Source organism: Borostomias antarcticus (genome assembly GCF_949987555.1).
Source record: "Borostomias antarcticus genome assembly, chromosome: 23".
In the NCBI taxonomy this organism is placed as follows: domain Eukaryota; kingdom Metazoa; phylum Chordata; class Actinopteri; order Stomiiformes; family Stomiidae; genus Borostomias; species Borostomias antarcticus.
Genome location: NC_140256.1, coordinates 1,225,288 through 1,250,287, shown reverse-complemented (window position 1 = coordinate 1,250,287; position 25,000 = coordinate 1,225,288). Strand labels below are relative to the sequence as shown.

The 25,000-nt window shown below is 48.0% G+C and overlaps 1 protein-coding gene across 5 annotated transcripts in view; it reads left to right on the top strand.

The window, feature by feature from the left end:
• pbx3b (pre-B-cell leukemia homeobox 3b) overlaps positions 1–25,000 on the top strand; it is a gene marked incomplete at both ends in the record, with an annotated part of 70,608 nt that overhangs the window by 37,796 nt on the left and 7,812 nt on the right. For 3 of the 5 annotated variants that reach the window (XM_084456791.1, XM_084456794.1, XM_084456793.1), the window contains 3 exons: positions 17,231–17,475; positions 18,537–18,727; positions 19,814–19,949. In XM_084456791.1, coding sequence (XP_084312917.1) covers positions 17,231–17,475; positions 18,537–18,727; positions 19,814–19,949 — 572 coding nt within the window. Of the gene's footprint in view, positions 1–17,230; positions 17,476–18,536; positions 18,728–19,813; positions 20,010–21,047; positions 21,078–25,000 lie in introns of all 5 variants that reach the window. The other 2 variants (XM_084456792.1, XM_084456790.1) reach the window with 2 other exon arrangements.

Sequence of the window (25,000 nt, the reverse complement as noted above, 5' to 3'; positions counted from 1 at the left end):
GAACCACGGGCCACCCAGCGAACCACCACTGTAGTTTCACCTACTCAAATGGAGTCTGTATACTCAGCAGTGGATTGCGGATGTTTTTAAGGGTGAATGTACGTATGTTGAACTCGTCAACACTGTAAATGAGGGAAACCTCAGTGCTTTACGAGTATAAATAAAGGTTTGAAATGTTTGTGTATTTGGCGTGTGAGTGTTGGTATTGAGCTGGTTCTTCAGGGTGTGTGTGAGTGTGCCTGGGTCCAGGTAGAGGCAGGGGTCAGGGGTAGGGTGGGGGTAGTGTGAGTGTTGATATTGAGCTGGTTCTTCAGGGTGTGTGTGGAGTAGCTGGTAGTCCAGCGTCCAGAATGTGTGGTGGGGTTGGAGACCGTGCCAGGATGCTCTGGTCCAGCCACCTGTGTGGAGATTGAGGCCCAGCTGCTAGGAGCGCTGACCACGCCAGGTCCTAACCACACTAGGCCCTAACCACACTAGGCCCTAACCACACTAGGCCCTAACCACACTAGGCCCTGACCACACTAGACCCTAACCACACTAGGCCCTAACCACACTAGGCCCTAACCACACTAGGCCCTAACCACACTAGGTCCTAACCACACTAGGTCCTAACCACACTAGGTCCTAACCACGCTAGGTCCTAACCACACTAGGCCCTAACCACGCTGGGCCCTAACCACACTAGGCCCTAACGATGCTAGGCCCTAACCACGCTGGGCCCTAACCACACTAGGCCCTAACCACACTAGGCCCTAACGATGCTAGGCCCTAACCACACTAGGCCCTAACGATGCTAGGCCCTAACCACACTAGGCCCTGGTAGAGGGGGGAACTTCAAACCATGTCCCAGATTTAACAGACCAGCGCTGCACCTCTTAACTGAGGGCTCTCTATCAAGCGCACCTGCCACTGAAGCACACACACACACACACACACATATGATGTGCCTTTCTCACACACAAATGGAAATTCACACACAAACACACACACACAAACGCACACACACACACAAACCCAGCGCCGCGCCCGTCACTGCCTTTCATCCACCATCAACGTTCGACCGCCTCGCCAGTCACAGTCTGCCGTTCGCAGTCACGCCACAGCGAAGCGCTTGACCACTTTCACCCAACAGACTGCAACGCTTTAACTGTACTTAGTCATGCGTCATTATGGCCGCGTCAGAGTGGGGTGTCCTGGGAAGGCATGCAGATGGCGGAGGCAGGACACCATTTGGAGGGGAAGGCAGTGTGACAATGGTGCTTATTGCATGAGTTAGTGTGTGTGGACCTGGGAATGGCTCTGGATAGCTGGTACAGTACGGACAGCCTAGTGGCCATTGCAACGGCACAAGGTTTAAATGCAATATAGTATTATTAGTATTACTGGTGCATATAAACGTCAGACCTGTATCACTATAGTATTACTGGTGCATATAAACTGTATCACTATAGTATTACTGGTGCATATAAACTGTATCACTATAGTATTACTGGTGCATATAAACTGTATCACTATAGTATTCCTGGTGCATATAAACGCAGACCCCTGCAGTACAGAAAGCTGAGTTGTTGGATGTTAAATGAGTGGATTTAGCTGGATTCTAAATGGCGTGTGTATCTGTCCAGACATCGTCTGCTTGGGAGAGGTGATGAATGGGATGTGTGTGGGAGTCCTTGTTAGTGGGAGGTTTTAATGCGGAGCGAGGAACAGAAGCAGGAACACCCTGCCGCTTGCTCAAGACTCAACCCTCTTGCATCCTGAACATTCGCTTTGTAATTCTCTGAAATCAGATCTCGCTGAAACTGTAATACAGTAACTGTCACTTGTCATTGTCCCTTTTCTTCAGCGGGTGAGAAAGCTGTCCCACATGTTCACACGGGCATTTCTCACTGATCTGCTGCGCTATTGAAAAGTAACGGCTGTTCATGTCTCTCAATGGATGTTCATTCAAGCTTCATATAATAAAGGGGAGGATGAAGCCATTAGTAGAATACTCACTCAGGGAGAATAGAGAGTCTTATCTTTATTCCACATGATCATGCACTGCCATATTCCTTTTGACATCATTGTATGAAAGCAATTTCTCTCCCATATTAATTCCTGGGTGCCACATGTACCGACCCCCTAGTCTTTATTACCCAGAGCTGTAGGTGGCCCCGAGGACAATATATATGGATCCCTTCCCTATGGCATAAAATATGCATATAGGTCCCTCATTTCATCTCCAATCTGTGTTATTCCTTTAAATTCACAACTGCTGGCAGACCCCTTCAATATTTAATTTGACAACTTTTTAATCTGTCATTACACTGTGATGAAGTAATCGTCAACTGTCACAGAAATGATTAAATTATACGGCGCATAGAAATAGGAAGTGAAGTGATTCAGAAATAGGAAGTGAAGTGATTCAGGGCTTGCCGGCAGTATTATTTGTTTTGCACGAGGAGAGAGAGAGAGAGAGAGAGAGGGAGAGCGAGAGAGAGAGAGAGAGAGAGAGAGAGGGAGAGAGAGAGAGAGGGAGAGAGAGAGAGGGAGGGAGAGAGAGAGAGAGAGGGAGAGAGAGAGAGAGAGAGGGGAGAGAGAGAGCGAGAGAGAGGGAGAGAGAGAGAGGGAGAGAGAGAGAGGGAGAGAGAGAGAGAGAGAGAGAGAGAGGGAGAGAGAGAGAGAGAGGGAGAGAGGGAGAGAGGGAGAGAGAGAGAGAGAGGGAGAGAGAGAGAGAGAGAGGGAGAGAGAGAGAGAGAGAGGGAGAGAGAGAGAGAGAGAGAGAGAGAGAGAGGGAGAGAGAGAGAGATAAAGAGAGAGAGAGAGATGTGATCTACTAATACTTTCTCCACATACTATAAAACAATAATTGTGTGTAAATATGCCCACACACAGACCTACACAGTACTGCGCCAGACTGTGTCTTTGTTAGCGTGTGACCTTGTTGGCAGACGGTTCTGAACAGCATCACAGTTTGTTTCCTGGCTTAGAATCTGCTTTACCAGCCGTGTAAACAACTGCTCAAAGTCCTTCACTTATCAGGAAGAGTCACAGAGCAATGATAATTACTGCCTGTCTTTTCTTAGCTCTTCTGATCTTTAATGATCACAGATTATCCATCAAGCTTGGGAAATAATTACCCTGAATGTCTGGTGAGCAGGCTGGCAGCAGATGCTCAAATAGCAGGGCTGTCGGCACCAAGGTTGAATGTGGATGCAATTTCTCCTCCACCCGTGTTTAGTGGGCCGGCCAGACAAGCGCCATTTGGAAGAACAAAACAAATAGAGAATGGGACAACTTAAATGAATGGGCCGCCCCCCCCCCCCCCCCCCCCCCCCCCCCCCCACGCCAGGCCTCTGCCAATCTGGCCTTGCCGGCCCCCACTGTGGAGCAGCATGGCGCTGGGAGTTGTGGTACCCAGTCCCCCCGTAGCCCCAGGCTGCCTCTACCTTTGCTAGGCTACTCAAGGTTAAAGGATCCCAGTTGGGTGTTTAACACTGCGTTGCGCTTGGACTCGGGATGGTTTATAAAAGACTATGGTGAACAAGGAGAGAAAAAGCCACAGAGCGGTGAACCTTGAGGACTAGCTGCCTCCTTTGTCAGGGTGACTGTTTGTCTTTGGATAAATGGACTTTTTTTCTGTCCAAGTGTTCGCCAACCTCCATTTCAACCCCTCAGTACAAATACAAACAACATTTCCAGAGGTAGCTAGCGGTGGGCAAATGCTATATAGAATTAATAATAGCCACACTTCATCTAACAATGGCTTTTGCTATAGTCACCACTGCCATAACCTATGTATGGAATACAAGATAATCATATCAACAACACGGCCCATTTCTCTAAAACCTCGGTGTTCGTACCCTTAGTAGTTTGCTGATGTTGAGTTTAGGAGCAGTCGGAGGCCAGTGACTGAGCACCGGTGCTGAGGCTGTTACAGTCGGCCTCTGGAGCGGCTCTGACCCAGACTGGGGGAGGATTTATGAAATCCACATGTTTAATACATTTCATTTTATCCAGGGGATTTGTACTGCTTACCACAGTATCTTAAGCTTGCAACGCTCCGTAGATGTTCTCACCAGTGGAATGGCGTGAGGAGGAGAAGAAGAAAGCCATATAAGGGTTTGACTCACGGCTCTTCCCCCTCTCCCTCGCCTACACATCCATGAAGATACAGTAGCACTCGATATGTTTTGTTTTGTAGAGGTTTTATTTCCACACTGTACCTATAATCTCGGTAAACCCCACGGAAATGGGAAAAGGGAAGAAGGAGTCCATACTCTGAGTGAATATCAGATTGGTAGGTTATTGAAGTTGGCTCCGGGGTGATATATGGCCTGTGTGTGTGACTAGAGAGAGCAGAAGAGAGACACTTTGGAACCTGTTTGCAGAGGAACCCGTTCCGGTTTGTGAAGCCGACCTGGGAGGAGAGCACAGCTGACACGGTGTCACAGAGAGCACCGATTACATTACACCAAATGTGAGGCCGGTGACTGAATATTAGCCTTTATGAACTGGTGACATAATATGAAAAGCAAGAAAGCTAGAGTTTTGGTGTTGGACTGTTTGCCCGGCTAATGACGTTTCCATTGTGTTGAGGTTCTGTCCTCACCTTCCCATTTGGAGAGCAAACAGGGAAGAGCAGCAGCTCGTTCTGACTGCGGTGGGGCAGGATGTACCGCATGTTGGACAGCACAAGGCTTTTGTTCTGTCTGGTTGAGAGTCAGTAGGTAGTGAGGAATATGAGACAGAGAAAGATAGAATGAGAGATAGAGAGAGAGAGAGAGAGAGAGAGAATTTTCTAACACAGGTCGGTCGTAGGCAGTATTTTGTGCGTTTATCCACCTCCTACAACCCGCCGCGGTCTCTCAGAGGATGAGAGTGCGTTCTCTCTCTAATCTCTAGCGCAGGCCGGTGTAATGTTGACGCGTCTCGCTTGTGGCCAGTGATAGTCAGAATGGATGAGGGCACATAATGGCGCTGTCATCCTCTGCTGCCATGCTGAAAAGAAGCAGTTCACCTCAGTCCTCGTTCAGGAGAGACCGGCAGACAGCACCGGCCGCGCCACTGTATTTATTGACTTGTTTTACGAGCCTGAAACAGAGCGCTTTTATACGGCCCTGCTCAGGCTTAAGACTCTCCCGACATTTACATTATTCCTGGCTGAGTTACACACGCGTATAAAGAAGCAGGACCGCAGGCCAGCGAGGCTACGCTGAACAACACCAAACACAGCTCAACACTCTGGGTCCTGTCAACATCAAACACAACCCAACACTCTGGGTCCTCTCAACACCAAACACAACCCAACACTCTGGGTCTCTCAACACCAAACACAACCCAACACTCTGGGTCCTCTCAACACCAAACACAACCCAACACTCTGGGTCCTGTCACGGACACGCTAACCCTGGCTCTCTTTTATTGGATTTCTCAAGCATTCCATGGGAATTAATTTGTCTCTATAAAATATGAAAACACACATAGAAAAAAATATAAGTGCTCAGTAATTTCTTTGACGTACATTATACAGTGTAGTTGAATATTTAGAAACCGTATTCTTATTTGCACAAGTCGTCTCTGTGAAAAGCACGTACTTGGAGAGGCTTTGGAAATCATATTTGGCTGGCTAATCTCCAGAACTAAGATGTCCATGTGATGTGCAGTAAAAGATAATGAATATTGCCACTGGAGTGCACAGCGAAAGGGTTGATCCCCAACGCCGTCTAAACCTCCAGCAGCATTTACATGATTCCTCGTTTCTGAATAAACCTTTTCTCTCCTGCCGAGAGGATATTGAACTCTTTCACACAGATGTCATCTTAACCAAAGCTTATTAAAAAGATGGACATCAAAGTTGTGAGTGGCCATTTATCTTATAGCAGCTTAATTGGCCACCGCAGACAAGAGAACAACAGACTGTAAAATAGCAGGCGTTGAGCTGCTGGGCTGAGCAAGACGCCGTCTCAAGACCTCACTGGATTCATGGACAATAAATCCAAAGGAATGAAAACGCGGTGGTTTGGAGTTTCACAAACACATAATGAAACGTGATCCTCAGAATTAAGTGAACACTTCTGGAATAAGAGCCGGGTCTCTGGGTTCTTTGTGATGTGTGTCCCGTGTCCTGTCGTTGACCTGGAAACTCGAGGCCCACCCTACTGAACGTCTGGGATCTTAAACACGGGGAGCCGAGCCACGGGGCATTACAGTCTGAAAAGGTCAGATGGTGGCGATTTAAAATTGGAATTACGTCATCATTTCTACACATCTGTAATAAAACCCCGGGTTTTTGAGGCTCCTGATCTGTGGTAAATGCCAGTCCTGTCCAGCGTCGCACCCACCTCCTCAACACCCCCCCCCCCCACCTCCTCACCCCCCCCCCCCCCCCCCCTCCTCACCCCCCCCCCGCCCCCCCTCACCCCCCCTCCAGCCTGGGTCTTCCACCCTAGTGGGCAACAAAAACACAAGCACAAAGCCATTAATTGCCCGCATACAGTAACCAAACGCCATCAAGAGCCCGCTCTCTCATTAACCTGGCACCTAATTATCTGCCGGCAGTCTGGGCCGTGACAAGCGCCGTCGTCTGGACCCACGCCGTGTCGCGTCAGCGCCCGCGCTCGCCATCAACGGAGCCAGCCGGCGAGAGTCGGCCCGCCAGCCAGTACCGGCTCCATTAGGTGTGGACCAGACAAAGACCCCGTACAGCAAAGGTTCCCCCTCGAACGCGGCGCCGCCATGTCCCTCCCGCTAACGCCTTCCCTTCCAATTAAATCTGCAACTGTTAATTACTGTAATTATGAGAGTGAACCCCCGGCCCCGCCCCTCGCTCTCCCGGTACGCGGCGAAGACACGGGCGCCGTTGTCTTGCTTGGCGGCGTGTCGACCACGCTCCGGTGACGCCCTGCGAGGGGGGGGGGGCCTCGTACGTTTGACAGGGGTGACAGCGGGGAGAGAGCGCGGTTCATCTTGGATAACTGGGGCAGGAAGTCACAGCCCGTGGCCACGCCTCCAGACTAAATCATTAAATGGTGTGTAAAATACACGGCTCGGAATAATTAGCAAACAAATAACCCCTCTCTACCTTATCACACAACGAGCAGCAGCTGCGTCGTAAGTGAGATGGAATTCCACAGAACGTGGTGTGAAACGGTTCTCTCAGGTGTTCTCTGCATGGCAATCATTCCCTATAGTTTGCTATTGGGGCATAAATATTAGATTATAAAAATAAAAAAAAGCTGCTTCTATTCTTACGAATAGACAGCGGGTGTGACGTGATCTACTGAGTGAACCAGGAGGATGATGGTGGAGGAGAGGGGACATCAGGTGACATCAGGACGTCTGCTCCTGTCTGTCCTCGTCCTCTCTGGCCCGCTTCTGTCACACGCCATCGCCGGGCCGGACGTGATCCCTCCCGCTCGCCCTCGCGCCACGGCTCGCCGCCCGCCGCGTCCCGCCGACCAGAGCAACTGGCAGCATCAGGCGCCAAGACGCCGTCGGCCACGCCGCTCCTGTTCTCAGGTGCGTCATGTGACCCTGGACGGCCGGTACAATGTGCCCCGCCGGGTCGCGGCGAGCCCAGACAGATCGCCACGCTCTCGACCGTGTCTCCTTCTCCCGAGGACAATCAGCAGACTGCTCCGTCTGTGTGTCAGTGGGTGTTTCTCCTGCGCCGCCATGTAATCAGGGCTTTATACCGTTCACTACCGCAGCTGTAATGCACTCTTTATGTATAATTTGGAGTCGTATTCTAGCCCATAAAAGGAGACTTCTCAAAGGGAAAGGGCTTCGTCTCCTCCAGGCAGAACAGCCGTTCCCATGGACACGCCGCATCAGAATGTAAACGATGGGCTGTCAGCTCCGGTGTGGAAACGCCACGGCGAGGAATCATCTCTACGGCGCCGGATCACGCTACTGTATGTCTCCTATGCTGCCTTACTGTTCATGTGAGCGTGTAACACACACGCACACGTGCAGGCGCACACACACACACACACACATCAATCTTAAACCATTTATTTAGGAACACAAGGAAAAATCTGGGATTAATAACGTGGATAGAATGATTAGTTTCACCCTTAGCCTCTAGAATAATGCCTGCATGGCGTCAGACCAGTGATGTGTAGATGAAGTGGCGTCTGTGGATCTGCCTGCTTCTCTGCAGGACCCCGCCATGTGACCTGGTTTCATGCAATCTCCCTCTTCTAATTAGGGAGCAGCAGAAAACACGTTGTTGCCGTGGGGTGTTTCAGAAGGGCTTTCAGTCACACATTTGCATTATTTGCTTGAGGTCTGAATAAGGAAGCAGGCTACTGTACCTCGGCAGGAAACTGAGGCTAGCAGCTAAAGACCATCACAAGATGATATGAAATAAGAGATATCATGTTTCCTATTGAGATCCTTCAGATATGTTTTGTGATTATATATATATATATAGAGAGAGAGAGAGAGAGAGATAGATGAATATACATATATATATATATATATATATTAGGGCTGGGTATCGATTCGAATTTCAAGAATCGATTCGATTCCGATTCAAAAGGTTCAGAATCGATTATCACGATTCAATTCGATTCGATTCAATATCGTTTTTTTTTTTTTGCTGTAACCTTAATTACATGACTGCCAAGTTATGCAACACATCAATACTAGGGCTGGGTATCGACACTGATTTCCAAAAATGAATGAATGAATGATGAATTAATGAACTATTCATTCCTTCATTTATTCATTCATTCATTAAATAAAAGATCGATTTTGGGATTCATGAATCGATTCAGAATCGATTAATCGATTTTTTTTAACCCAGCCCTAATATATATATTTATATATATATATAGACAGAGAGAGAGAGATATAGATGAATATATATATATATACACACAGAGAGAGATATAGATGAATATATAAATATATATATAGACAGAGAGAGAGAGATATAGATGAATATATATATATATAGACAGAGAGAGAGATAGATGAATATATATATATATATATAAAGACAGAGAGAGAGAGATACAGATGAATATATTGTAAACCTGCAGTGAAGCAGTAGATATCTCAGTGAGTAAACAGGCGTGCTGTGGTGCTGCTAGTCCAGTGGTCAGTGACCCATCAGCAGCCCTATGCTGGAGCCCCATGCAGCCTGAGTCCTGCAGGGTCAGTCAGTGAGCTGATCTGGATCGGAGGTCCTGTCCACTCATTTGGCCGGCCTCCCTGACCGCAGCGTGCCGCCGCCACAGCCCGGCCTGCTCAGCCATCAGCGCACCGATTGGCCGTTTGCCCAACCCAGAGTCTGAGAGGGCAGGAAGCAGAGCGCACACAGAACACACACGCGCACTAAACACACACGCGCAGAACACACACGCGCAGAACACACACGCGCAGAGCACACACGCGCAGAACACACACGCGCAGAGCACGGACGCCCACACGGACGTGGCGAGTGACAGTGGGCCTTGTTTACCCAGAATCCCTCCCTCGGCGGTCCTCCGTCCCTCCTCCCTGCTCTGTCATGTCGCGTGTCACTTCCCACAAATGTCACCCCCTCGGTGGGCCGCTGATTAATTTTGGTGCGCTCCGCAAAATGTCTACAAGATGTTAGTTTGGGTTATCTTTTCCCTGGCTCCGCCCCCTCCCTCACGTCCCCCCCCCCTCGTCCTCCGGGGGCAGACGGGCGTCGTCACGGAGACAGAGGCTACCTGAACTGACAGCCATCTTCTTCTCTGACCTCGGCCACTTTTTGTCACTTTTGTCCCTCCTGCTGTTCTGTCCGTTTAGCGAGCGCCGGCGCCGTGTGACGAGAGCGGTTCTGACCCGACACCGGGGGGCTGAAACTCCTCACTGTCAGCGCGTCTGATTGGCTGAAACGCCTCACTGTCAGCGCGTCTGATTGGCTTATCACTCACCACTCCACAGGAAATACATCATCGCTCTGGACAGGGAATCCCCACGGTTTAGGGGCCCTTCAGCGCCATGTTTTAATCCACACACACTCACACACACATACATGCTTACACACACACACTCACTCACACTCACACATACTCACACTCACACACACACACATGCTCACACACACACGTGCTCACACACACACATACACTCACACACACACACGCTCACACACACACACACACACACGCTCATCGCCCTCAGAGCTTTCGCTGTGTGTACAGTGAGAAACATGTAGCTTTGAAGTCTTTTGTCTATGGAGACAGAATGATAATCTAACGTGTGCATCTTTTCTCACTGATGCTGTTTGAAGCAGAGTGTACATACACATCCATGGGTACTGTACATAATGTACATACAGAGAACTATCAAAGCCAGCGCTTCTGTCTGTGGGGGAAAAAGACTGATTTAGGCTCCTGAATTAGACTCTGGAACTGGATTATTTTCAGCTCACTCAACAGAGGAAAGTGAAACTAAATGTGGCAAATGTGCTCAGTGTGGTATCAGGTATGGTAATTACTGTGCCATTAACATTGGGAATAGCTAATGTGTATTAATGTGTTAATGGCATGTTAATTACTGTACATGCTTGAGAGAGAGAGCCCGCAGGCATTCTCTCTGATTCGTTGTGCCATGTGGATGTAGGCCAGGCTTAAAAAAGACTTTAAGGACATCAATGAAAGACAATCTTTATGTTTTATTTGCCAGAACAAAAGATTTCCGATGGTAATTTGATCCACTTCCAGAGCCGAGTCTGGCTGATCCAGGGGCTTTGACAAAGGGATGATATCCAGTCAGAAGAGACGTGGACCGAGGCTGCGGTGACACCGGGCTCTTTGTGTTGTGTTCCAGTAAGCCCTGTGTCGTCCCCGGCGTGTTGACTTTGGCAGTGGCGTGTAATCACGCGGTGGGTTGGGGGGGGAGCTCCTCCCTGGCTATCCCCCGACCAGGGTTCACCTTGGCGGGGCTGTGGAGCAGCTGACAGCCCTGACCGCGCCCGGACCTCTCCTGCTTTAAGAGAGATGACCTTTGCAAATATTGACAGAAAATAAATTCTGTTTCGATTAGTTAGCTTTGGGAGACCTTAGCGGATCAATGCAATTAGATGAACAGGGTGTCGATAGCGCGTGTGCTGGGCCCATTCGGGTGAAGCATGGCGCTGCAGAGGAGGTCAGGGAGAGAGTATTGAATGGGATGTTTTGGAAGCGGTGGAAGTAACAGAGCCAGATTGTGTATTTTCAAACACAGCTATGCACGGCACACACACACACATAGATAGGTATCACACACACACATAGATAGGTATCACACACACACATATGTAGATATCACACACACACATAGATAGATATGTATAAGTATACATATATATAAGTATCACACACACTGTCGATGCACCTCCCTGTTTCTGAACCTCACTGTTCACGTGGATAGCAACACAGCAGGATATATGCTGTGTTAAACACATGGGTGAATGAGAGGCCTTGGTTGTAAAGCGCCTTGGACGACAGCGCAAAATAAGAGTCCATTTCCCTTCATATTTACTGTTGGATAGCCCCTCGGCCCCGAGCCTGGGGGGGGGAGGACATAACACCTAACCTGCACGACGAAGAAGACTCACTGTTATATCCAAACCAAGTAACATACAAATGAACTGTCTTTACGCACACTTTGTAGTACGGTTATGTAGTACGGTTATGTAGTACGGTTATGTAGTACGGTTATGGTTATGCTCGGAGGGTGGACAGGGCTGTCCTGTCTGAGAGGGCAGAGCAGCTGAGCAACGCTGGACAGCCCAACTCATCAGCAGCCCACAGTAACCCAGCATGGCTTCATGGCTCTGGACTCTCTCTTCATGGCTCTGGACTCTCTCTTCATGGCTCTGGACTCTCTCTTCATGGCTCTGGACTCTCTCTTCATGGCTCTGGACTCTCTCTTCATGGCTCTGGACTCTCTCTTCATGACTCTGGACTCTCTCTTCATGGCTCTGGACTCTGTCTTCATGGCTCTGGACTCTCTCTTCATGGCTCTGGACTCTCTCTTCATGGCTCTGGACTCTGTCTTCATGGCTCTGGACTCTGTCTTCATGGCTCTGGACTCTGTCTTCATGACTCTGGACACTGGCTTCATGGCTCGTTTTGTTTTCTGTTTTTTTTTCATTGTTTTTTTTACTCCAATTCTTTTTCTTTCTTGAACCAACGTTAAACATGTGGGGGAAAAAATGAAAAAGACCCCCCCCCCTCCCTGATAGGAATGTTTAATCACGATGTTGACTATCTCTCAGCCCAGGAAGAGAGAGAAGCCATTGTCCCAGGGGAAGGCCCTCTGCGCCAGCATGCTGTTTCCTGCTTCCTTGTCTTTCCTATACAGTAAATAGCCGACTATTGCATGTTTCTAGGGACGTAATGTTCTGTCCAACCCTGATGTTCACCAGGCTTCACCAAGGACAAATACTGAAGCATAGTTCTCTACTTTAATCCACTCTGACTGTTGAATACGGATAATCACAAACGTTGCTTTTCAAAAAAAAAGCCGATTTAAGTAGGCAAACAGGCCATGACAGTTAGCTATTGAATGTCTCTGGAATTTGAAGTTAGCGTACGGATTTGTCAGCCTCAACCCAAATTAAAGATATTATCTGACGGAAGACTATTTTGTAAAAGTGCGATGAGTGCACAGCTCACACGGGGCGTCCAGAATACGAGGAACATCCTCCGTCTGAAAGATAGACGAAAGGAAAGCAACAAACTTCCTGTTGTAGCAGCGTTGTCTCCAGGGGCTGCTGTCCAGGGGCTGCTGTCCAGAGGCTGGTCTCCAGGGGCTGGTCTCCAGAGGCTGCTGTCCAGGGGTTTCTGTCCAGGGGCTGGTCTCCAGGGGCTGGTCTCCAGGTCCACACAGGCGCAGACCACCGCCGCTGCTAAGTGTGTTTGTAATGGATGACCCTCCGTAGCCGTTGTGGCACAAACACACCCTGGTGGACTCCTGCAGCGCTGGACGCCTCCCCGGCCAGGGCAGTAATCATTTTTACCCCGCTGATTCCCCAAATACAAACGGACACGTATGATAAAAATGTCACGGCCACTCCACACGTCAGCGCCTAACAGGGTTAAATGTCACCTCCTCATGCCTCCCTCTGGTTGCCTTTCCTGTGAACGGCCGCATTATTGCTCACAGGAACTTTGCAGTAATATATGTTAAGAGACAAGAAGCTCTTTATGGCCGGTGATTATTTGGTTTGAATGAAACCAGTGATTTATGTCCATTTAACCGAGAGGCCGTGTAAATTCCCCCAGCGGCGTGTCCTCTGGATCGGGAGTGAGGGGAGTGAGAGTGACAACGGGGTTTGGTGTGGAAATGTGTCCCAGAGTTTTATTTAATGTACCTGAGGTGAGAAACGCGGGTACCCCTCTCCTCTCTCTCCTCTCTCCTCTCTCCTCTCCCCTCTCCTCTCTCTCCTCTCTCTCCTCTCTCCTCTCTCCTCTCTCCTCTCTCTCCTCTCTCCTCTCTCCTCTCTCCTCTCTCTCCTCTCTCCTCTCTCTCCTCTCTCCACCACCTCCAGCACAAAGAAACGCGGGTACCCCTCTCTCCTCTCTCCTCTCTCTCCTCTCTCTCCTCTCTCCTCTCTCCTCTCTCTCCTCTCTCCTCTCTCCTCTCTCTCCTCTCTCCTCTCTCTCCTCTCTCCACCACCTCCAGCACAAAGAAACGCGGGTACCCCTCTCTCCTCTCTCCTCTCTCTCCTCTCTCTCCTCTCTCCTCTCTCCTCTCTCTCCTCTCTCCTCTCTCCTCTCTCTCCTCTCTCTCCTCTCTCCTCTCTCCACCACCGCGAGCACAAAGAAACATGCTCAAAGAAAACTGCAACTGAGCAAATGGCTGCTCATTTGGCGGTTAAACCAGCATATATATATATATATATATATATATATATATATATATATATATATATAAAAAGGTGGAATGTACTTAGAAAAGGTCAGTAGATATTTTTTAAAGCATCTACAGTGATGAGGAAAATTGTGTTTTTCATGGCATCTGGGATGTTTGTCTGTTGACTAGACTGAGAGGAGCTCATCTCTAGAGGATGTGTGTCTGTTGACTAGACTGAGAGGAGATCATCTCTAGAGGAGGTGTGTCTGTTGACTAGACTGAGAGGAGCTCATCTCTAGAGGATGTGTGTCTGTTGACTAGACTGAGAGGAGCTCATCTCTAGAGGATGTGTGTCTGTTGACTAGACTGAGAGGAGATCATCTCTAGAAGGTGTGTGTCTGTTGACTAGACTGAGAGGAGATCATCTCTAGAGGAGGTGTGTCTGTTGACTAGACTGAGAGGAGATCATCTCTAGAGGATGTGTGTCTGTTGACTAGACTGAGAGGAGATCATCTCTAGAGGATGTGTGTCTGTTGACTAGACTGAGAGGAGATCATCTCGTAGAGGATGTGTGTCTGTTGACTAGACTGAGAGGAGCTCATCTCTAGAGGAGGTGTGTCTGTTGACTAGACTGAGAGGAGCTCATCTCTAGAGGATGTGTGTCTGTTGACTAGCCTGAGAGCGCTCATCTCGTAGAGGATCATAGATGTTTCCATGTTTCATAATGGATCCCCATTAGCTAACTCTCTAATGACAGTTGCTAGTCTTCCTGGGTCCTATTTATTAAACAATCATTTCAAAAGACATGCGTGACGAATACAAATGCAACATTACAGTACAATAACAACACACACCAAATAAACTAACAACAACTCAAGATAAAAATAACATAACAATACAAAGACAATAACAACACAAACAACACGACAGCTAACAGCAACTCAAGATCCAACATATATTGAAAACGGATTTGGGGGAAAAATCATAATGCACTAGTGAGAAAAATAAAATAATAATAATACATATATATATATATATATATATATATATACATATACACACATACATATGTACATATATGTACACATACATACACATATACACACATACACATGGACAAGTTTTAAGTCAGGCTACATTATGTGTTAATAAGTATAATAATCTTAATTTATTTTTGAAACATGCCATGTTGCTTTCTAAAATCAAAAATCTTGGGAATTTGTTCCATGCCTCCATGAATTGAATTGAATTGAATTGAAACCTTTATTGCCCCAGAGGGGAATTTGTTTAGCACACGTCAAGCATAGCTCTATACTTCACTGTTTTCTGCCTGGAATTGTAGTAAAACAAAGCGCTTCTCAGAAGACCGTCTTGTGGAAGAGTGATGGTCTTCCGAAAAAAAAAAGTGAGACTTTGAAGGAGTATTTTCGGGTTTTTTGTTTTGATTACATTTTTTATGAAACACACTAAAAAGTAATGCAGCCTGCCTCTTGCGCTCAACCAAGCTAACTGATTATTCATGATGTGTGTGTCTGTCTGCTGGACTGAGAGTAGTTCATCTCGCGGAGTGTTCTAGAAGCTGTGGATGAGGGTTAGTGAGGCAGCGGCACATTGTCCACATGGACGCCTTGGCTCTGCCGCTGATGGACTCTTGTCCAGCATCTCGACGTCTCCAACACAAATGGCCACATTCATCCTCCATGCTTTCACACCATTACACACAAAACACACAAACGAGCCAATTTATAAATAGAGGCAAATTAGTCTTGCAGTCGTCCCCTCCTCTGACTGAGACACAGAGACGGGGACTGAGCCAAGTGATGGGGACAGGGACAGGGACAGTGATGGGGACAATGACTGAGACAGGGACAATGACTGAGACAGTGATGGGGACAGGGTCTGAGCCAGTCACATGCTGCTCCTTCTGAGTCCAAGGTTATAGAACCACACACTATTTATAGATCAGCTTCAGTGAAGTTTACTGTGTGTGTGTGTGTGTGTGTGTGTGTCTGTCTGTCTGTGTGTGTGTGTGTGTGTGTTTGAAAGAGAGATATGGTATACTGTGTGTATAATGTGTGTGTGTGTGTGTACATGTATAAAGACAGAGATTGGAAGGGAGAGAGGCATGGGTAGGACATAGAGAGAGAGAGAGAGAGAGAGAGAGAGAGAGAGATAAAGAGAGAAAGAGAGAGAGAGAGAAAGAGAGATAGAGAGAGAGAGAGAAAGCGAGAGAGAGAGAAAGAAAGAGAGATAGAGAGAGAGAGAGAAAGAAAGAGAGAGAGAGAGAGAGAAAGAGAGAGAGAGAGAGAGAGACGTGTGTGTACAGGACAGTATATCCATACTCCAGTGTTTGTGACTCATTGCCGGGGTCAGTCGGTCAGTGACTGGTTAAATAGTCTCTGATTGCACGGCTACTGAGCAACAATAGCGCCTCTAATCCTCTTATTTGGAATTTAGAAGCTTGGCATATCTTAATGAAGCCTTAACGAGCTGTTGAAAGCCCCTGAATCACACAGAGATGATTGAATTGGAGCAACCCTGGAAAGCCTAACATTTGAGTGGGCACTCAGTATTATTCTGTTTTCTTTGCAACTACTGAGCCAGCCTCACCAATCAAAAGTGCAGCAAGTATTTTGATTGACGCCTGATTAGAAAGTGCTGACAGATTTGCATGAAAAAAAATCAATATAATAATAGCAGAAAACTAGAGAAATGCCTAAAATGGGTAGACAGGACATGTTTTCTTTCAGGAGTATGAATTGGACTGGGCCAAGTCTTGATATACAGAACGGCAACAATCTGTTTAGCGTTCTTTCAGAGGACAGAAGTGCCACCTCACTGTTGAGCGTTTGTGGGTTTGTGGATGTTGTTGTCGTGTGCGCCTCCCTGTACACAGCCCTGTGAGAGCTAGAGGAGGCGGTCTGGCAGGGGGACAACACAAACCCAGCCGCCCGTACTCTGCCCACAGGGGACGACCCTCACCAGGGGATAGAGGCTCCATGGAAGCTAAGATGCTAATTGCCCATAACACTCTCTGAACATACACTCAATGTAGAACTCACAAGTTCACTGCTTTGAACACGACGCTACTTGTGAGGCTGTTTTTTTGTGCTTGATTCAATCTGCTGTATTGTTTGTAGCAGCCGTTAGAGAGTTTGATGAGGGCATTCTGGTGTGAATCATTTGGAGATCATCAACCTCTCCTTCTGTGAGGTATCAGTAGCGCTAAACAAAATGGTAGCGAGTGTTATGATGATATTATGTCAAGTCAGAGTGTTGGCGGCCATCTTGGAATGGTCTGTCTTGGAAAACTGTTTTTTTTTTTTTTATATCTCAACGAGAGTAACCTGTGTGAGCATGTTCTGATGGCGCCCCTGACTCCGCCCCTGACTCCGCCTCTCTCTGTCTGTGTGCGGTCCCTCAGGTCTCAGCATCCGCGGGGCCCAGGAGGAGGACCCCCCCGACCCACAGCTGATGCGCCTGGACAACATGCTGCTGGCGGAGGGCGTGTCCGGACCGGAGAAAGGGGGCGGGGCCTCGGCGGCGGCGGCTGCAGCGGCGGCGGCCTCGGGCGGAGTCGCAGACAACTCCATCGAGCACTCAGACTACAGAGCCAAACTCACCCAGATCAGACAGATCTACCACACAGAGCTGGAGAAATACGAACAGGTGGGTGATTCAGCCCTGACGTTTTAACAATCTCCAAACCATTCAATCATACCTTCCTTTCTCTCTCTAAAATCATTTGATGGCAGAATACAAGACGCATTCAAGTCAAAAACAGTCCGAAAGTCGATTTCCGTGCCTTCTTTCACTGAAAGAAGATGCAAAAATCAAGTTTTATTTGGATTTGTATGGGTAAGCCAGGCTTACCCTGGCTTATAGGAGCAATCGCCACTGCTAATTTGCTGTCAGTAGAAACCACCACACCTGTAATCTTAGTATTGGACTAAATGGAGGGAGACACATTCACCATGGAGCTTCATGAAGAACCTCTGGGACTAGAGTTGTCATCTCTGTGAAATTAGAGTATGATCAACTTCAACTACCAGCACTCTGAGCTCTGGCAATAAAACACCGATGCATTATGGGAGGAAATTGAAGGTGTAACACTGATGCCTCAGCAGCCCGTGAGGTGAATTACACTAATTCACTCTCTGCACTCCGAGAGGGGAGGAGGGGAGGAGGGGAGGCGACTTCGCCTGGAGTGAATGCATCTTTCTTAAGGGTGTTTCCAGGTTTTAATTATCTAAATGCAAATACTTAACGAATTTTACTCAGAGTAATGAGCTAAAGTGTGCACTACGTAAATGAGTTATTCTAATTAATCATGTATGAACTACTGGTTTAACGAAAAGCTGTTTAAACTCTCTCAGTGCTGGGTCGCAGCCAAATTACAAATCGGCATTTGCATTCATAGATGACTTCACCTGTTAAGTCACCGAGGGGCTCGGCGGTCGTATAAAGATGAAGCTCTGCTTTTCAACAGGAAAATCAACACAGATGCTTTTAGCACACAGCCAATCCAGTCCTATATGATCATACTACTAACACACATTAATGCACCACCTCCACAGCCAAACCAACAGTGTTATAAACGTTATTAAGTGTTATTCTCACCACGGGTCAACAGTTCCACCCTGACCGCTGACATGGCTGCTCTGAGTGCGGACACTGACACGGCTGTTTGTTTGTTTGTTTGTTTGTTTGTGTTGTGCTCTGTCCGGCAGGCGTGTAACGAGTTCACCACCCACGTGATGAACCTGCTGCGGGAGCAGAGCCGAACCCGGCCCATCTCCCCCAAGGAGATCGAGCGCATGGTGGGCATCATCCACCGCAAGTTCTCCTCCATCCAGATGCAGCTGAAGCAGAGCACCTGCGAGGCCGTCATGATCCTGCGCTCGCGCTTCCTGGACGCCAGGTCAGGGCCTCGTCTGGGGGGGGGGGTGTGTGTGTGTGTGTGTGTGTGTGTGTGTGTGTAGGTCCGTGCTTTGTCTGTGTTCGGTGTGTGTGTGTGTGTAGATCAGAGCTTCGTCTGTGTGTGTGTGTGTGTAGGTCAGGGACGAGACAGCCTTATAGTAAAAACATATCCTAATAATAACACTAAAAAGTTGACTTGTTTTCATCACTTCACCACACAGACAGTCGTCCATTAATTGCATGAGTCGTACTGTACATTAAACTAGATTACTGTATATTAAACTAGATTACTGTACATCAGGCATTTTACCACAGTCATGCACCAGCACCTGAGAGCAGGTATGAGTCCTGTGATCGTCACCAGCAGGGTCTCTGTGTTACTGTCATCTCAAACCGTTTGGTGGAGCTCTGGTCAGAGAGCCAGAGGGGATCTGGGCCGATCAAACCAGGCGCGAGCACGCTAGCTCCCCTGAAGGGCAGTAAACAAGGCAGAATGAGCATGCCCAGTAGGATGGAATCAGCAGCCCGGGGGGAGGAGGGGACTGGGTCTCGTTAGGGCAGGTTCCCCCCCGGGGCTGTGGTTCCTCAGGAGCCATGCTCAGCTGGGCAGGTTCCCCCCCGGGGCTGTGGTTCCTCAGGAGCCATGCTCAGCTGGGCAGGTTCCCCCCGGGGCTGTGGTTCCTCAGGAGCCATGCTCAGCTGGGCATGTGCTGATTTCTAGAACGTTCCGTGATGCAGTTCGACTGGGCCTGGCGCTCCGTCAGCGAGCCCGTCCGTCCACCGCGCTAAACACACATTACACGCTCGGACTGGGACTGGACCAACAGACCAGACTGAGCCGTGTGTGTGTGTGTGTGTGTGTGTGTCTGTGTGTGTGTGTGTGTGTGTGTGTAGACGTGTCGGCAGGGGATAACTACTGTATCCTGTGTTGATGAAGACGACGCTGAGAGAATACACAGTATTCCTCATTATTTTCACCATTAATGTGCGAGATTGATTGTGCAATTAGTCCGATCTAAACGGATGAGTCACTGCCGGCCTCGCTAACGAGCGCTCGGCCTCTCTCTCTCGTTTTCTCACCACTCAGACGGAAAAGGAGAAACTTCAGCAAGCAGGCGACGGAAATCTTGAACGAGTATTTCTACTCGCACCTCAGCAACCCGTACCCCAGCGAAGAAGCCAAAGAGGAGTTGGCCAAGAAGTGCAGCATCACAGTATCCCAGGTGGGTGGAGCTCCCTGTCTCAGACGCAGTGGCTGGTGGGTAATCAGGTTGGAAAAGGCAGTAGTCCAGGTCCCTGGAAGCCCTAGCAGCTGGAAGGCCGTACAGCTAAAGCACAATGTCCTTATCTAACCTTGACATTGAGGCCGGGTCTTCCTCGGCCTGGGTGGGCTCAGCCAATCAGAGGAGTAGCCCCACGGAGGGAGGTCACTGTCATACTGGCCTCAATCAGAGCCTTCTCCAGCTGTCCACGCGCTGCTCCCCTGCCATTTTCTCTCTCAGTCCCATCCGCCATGCGTGTTCTCTCTGTCTGCGCGCTCGCTCTGCTAGCCAGGTCAACTGAGCTGAGGAGTCGGGCATATCCGCTACTCTCAGACAGGAAACTGCTATTCTCAGACAGGAAACTGCTATTCTCAGACAGGAAACTGATATTCTCAGACAGGAAACTGCTACTCTCAGACAGGAAACTGCTATTCTCAGACAGGTAACTGCTACTCTCAGACAGGAAACTGCTATTCTCAGACAGGAAACTGCTACTCTCAGACAGGAAACTGCTATTCTCAGACAGGAAACTGCTTGTGTCAGTCTGATCTCCGGGACTTGAGTCTTGCCCAGTCCATATGCAGTCCCAAAAAAACTAGATGTGAGCTCTGAGGTGAAAGTGTGTGGTGGAAATGCTCTCAGGTGTATTTGAGTTCAGGGCCTCTGCTGCCTCACAGCATGGGTTCTCTGTTCCACCCGATGAACAGATCCACACTCACAGCATGTGACTCACCCACTTCTCCTATAGCCTGGTAGTCAGGAGACCTAAAGGCTGTAGTATCTCTCGCACCCAACCCCCACATCCAAACCAAGTACTTTTTTTGTTATGCTGCACCCTATTCTGCTACGATTGTTGTTACTCTGATGCAGATTTTGTATCCTAGAAATACATGGTTTTAGCCACTGGACAAAATTTCAGAGTAAGATTCGTTCGTTATCTATATAGAATAAGCATCAATCAATGTTCTCTTTTGTGTGTGGAGGGGGGTGTGTGGAGGGGTTACAGTGTAGTCATGAAGAGTCAGATCCTGTAAAAAGCCCATTCTTTTTTGCCTTCAGGGGGTGGGAAGCACCATCACAGTATCGCAGGTATGTCATGACTTCTCCTGATCCACTGTTGTTGTTCTCATTCTGTTATCTTTCCTTCTTTTCTGTGTCGTGCACCTTCACAGTCTGACTCTGCACACTCCCCAACCCCCCCGCCCCACCCAACCCTCCTCACCAATATGGACTGATATCCCCGCTGTGAAAATCTATCACGCTATACTAGTAACCCAGACATATTGTACTGTCCGTTGCTTACAATTTCACTGTCTGTCTGGCGCCGAGCAAAGACCAGCCAGAGAATGGGTGCGTTCTTTTCTGATAAGCTAACAGGGATCAAACAACGGTTTATTTGACTCGACAGCTACTTTTTATTTAACATAATTATCATTACAAACAGCAGCTTTGTGTTGGTTTTAATGTCCCACGTCATTTTTGTTACATCATTATGAATTGTTTTCCACAATCTGCATTTAATGTCTGTTGTAGAGCATCTACTAGTTCTGTCTGTACTCTTCCCACCGGTCAATGTCCTGCTGTCCACCTGTGCGTTGTGTTAGTCTGCGGAATTGGCAGTGACCCTCACAAGTGGAACTGCATTTCCCAGAGTGCCTCACTAAACAGGGCACTGTGAGTTCCCATGAGAACGAATCAGTCTGAGCAGAAATAAGAGGGCTTTTAAAAATTCACTTGAACTCGTCTCAAGCCCCATTAGCGGGGTTCGTCCTGACAAGCCGAGGCCGCGGCAGACTTTCATATTGACTACTTTTTTTAGTGCTTTGGTTCACTCCGGCTAAGTGAGTAGCAAAGTCTGTGGCTCGACACTGTGCCAAATCTCCTCTTTGTGTGTCGTCTCAGAGTAGCCCAGAGCATGAAAGCTTGGCCATGAACTTGGACACACTGGGGAATGAAGTGAAATGGGGTCCAGATCGACACTTGGGTTGAGCGTCTACTACTTCTGCTAGTTCCCAAACAACTCACTTTCTTCAGGCTACGCCACTAAACTAAGGCAGCATTTACTTTATAACGGGTGCAATTATGTGAATCAATAGTAATAGTAATTAAAACAAAGTATAATAGGGATGTATATGAAAGAATAAAACGTTGACTTCTTGATCCTGCCAAGGCTGAAACGTGAGCATCGGACTGTGTGAGACTTGTTTACTGTTGAAGTGAACCTCATCCTTGGATGATTCCTCCCAAGGACGATGTGCTCGTTTTGAGCCACTATCAACGATGTGAGAGCAGCTAATAGTGTTGTTGACGAGATTACCTCGCTTCACAAGGCAATGGCCCCTTAAATGCAGGATGCAGTCTTATTATTTCTGTTTGGTTGCATGTGCTGTGCCAGGCTCCTCAATGGAGGTATGGACGTCAGGGGGTTGTATCCGGGTTTATGAACGTGTCGGGGGGCATAATTGATATATCCTCTCCAGACAGGGTAGTTTGGAGGGGCAGTGGTGTTACCAGACAGACAGGCCTCCAGGTAGACGAGATACAAGCGAGATACAAGCGAGATCACAAGCTAGATCACAACACAGGGAGGAGGTTCACATCCCAGACTGTGGTTACAGCCCACAATATTCAAATGATCGACTTTTATCAATATTTCAGGACGTTATATATTTAAGGAACGGATGCCCTGAGTTCATATGTTAAGTATTAATGCACCCTGCTCTATTATTGATCGTATTAGTAGCACAGCCAAGGAGGACGTTGTCTGGTTTTAAAAAAAGCCCACGCCGGCGGTGCCTGTAAGTGACCCTTAAGATGCCATTACAAACCCGGTTGTATTTAGATCACGGAGGCTTGCGCATTCCCTCTATCAAAGACAAGAGCCGTGTATTGACCCGGAATGGGGTGGGAATGCTAGTGAATTATTAACTACAGTTCCATCCCCTCTCTCTGGTGGGTGTGCTGAGAACAGACCCGGTGTCGTGTTCTGGGGAAGGAGTGCGCACGGCCATTATACACTCACTCCGTTTGATGTCCGGGCGGCGCTGAGGTCAGGTAATTCAGTCTCCCCGCCCGGCTCTCACTACCCAGACAAGTCAATTGAATGCACGGCCCGCCGCGAGATAAAAGGGAATTAGTTGTGTGGATTGGGTTGCGCTCTGGACCACATAGTGCCTGGATTTACACAATGTTTAGCTGAACCTGGAACCAGGAAAGGCAGAGTTCAGTGGGCAGGAGAAGAGTGTGTGCAGAGCAGGAACATGGTCCCCTAATGCCCGGGGAGTTGGAGACCAGCGGCACCCAGACTCCAGGCTTGCAACACCATACAGTGGTGGAAAACAGTCATAGCACTCAGAACCAGAATAGCTATTGTAGGAACAGTACTGACCCAGTTCAAGCCCATCAAATATGGATGACATTCCATTCTCTCCTCACATAGATTGACAAAAACAATGCATATCATTTATTTTTATATAGAGTTAGGGTTAACCCTATATATATACACACACAAACATACATAACATAAACACATACATACATACATAACATAAACACATACATACATACATACATACATACATACATACATACATACATACATACATACATACATAAAATAAACACATACATATACATACATACATACATATATTTCATGTGTGTAATTAGTTTAATCAAAAGCTTTGAATGCATTGACAGCAGTGTGGTTAAGCCTAGTGTAGTAGAGCAGCAGTGTTGTGTTTAGATACTGTAGCATGCTATGAGATGCATGTTATGAGAGCCAGTGAGACTCGTACAGTCGACGCCATTGAAGCCGACACAGCGTCACCTTCAGCCCCCCGTTTGATTGGATGAGGACTGGATTACCAGCATCACCCCCGAACACGGAGAGCATGGTCAGAGCTCCAGATGAAACAGGCCTCAGCTTTTAGTGAGCTAAATCAGACCTTCATTAATACTGTATATCAGATGGTCCCCACTAGTGTGAGGTGCGTCACAAATGATACCTGTGAAAATAAGGATCATACATTGTTTTGTTTTCTATTTATTAATTCATATGATAATAGCAATGCCGGTGCATTTATTATCAAGCGAGATCCAATGTGATTTTTTTTTTTCTACTTCCTGAAAAATAACTAGTGGTAACACTACGAGACGGATGAGTTGTGATCTGGCTGGATGAGTCTACTCACATCACGCCTGCCCTTAAAACCCGCAGTGAGCAGGTTAAGCAAAAAGGATGATGGCCAGGGCGTTCATTGCTTCCAATTAAACCTTGCTTGTTAGTTTAACCTCTAGGTAAACCCATCAAACAATTGATGTGAAGGAAAGCCTGCCAACGCTGGGCCTCGCCTGAATGGTCATTAATTTTAATTGCCTACTGTACATATTAAAGATTCAGAAGCACAGAGACATGCGGATAGAAATGATCTGATGTCATGCAGATTCCAGTCGGTTTGCGCTGGCTGGCGAAGATATTAAACCGTAAGCGCAGAGGTGGAAATTAAATAAGGCTTCATTAGGGGCAGCTGGTCTCTGGCTGGTCCGGCGGCAGACTACCAGACTACCAGACTACCAGACTACCAGGCTACCAGACTACCAGACTACAAGGCTACCAGGCTACCAGGCTACCAGGCTACCAGACTATCAGGCTATCAGACTACCAGGCTACCAGACTACCAGGCTACCACACTACCAGACTACCAGACTATCAGACTACCAGGCTACCACACTACCAGACTACCAGACTACCAGACTACCAGCCTACCAGGCTACCAGACTATCAGGCTACCAGACTACCAGGCTACCAGACTACCAGACTACCAGACTACCAGGCTACTAGGCTACCAGGCTACCAGACTACCAGACTACCAGACTACCAGACTACCAGACTATCAGGCTACAAGGCTACCAGACTATCAGACTACCAGACTACCAGACTACCAGACTACCAGACTATCAGACTACCAGACTATCAGACTACCAGACTATCAGACTACCAGACTACCAGA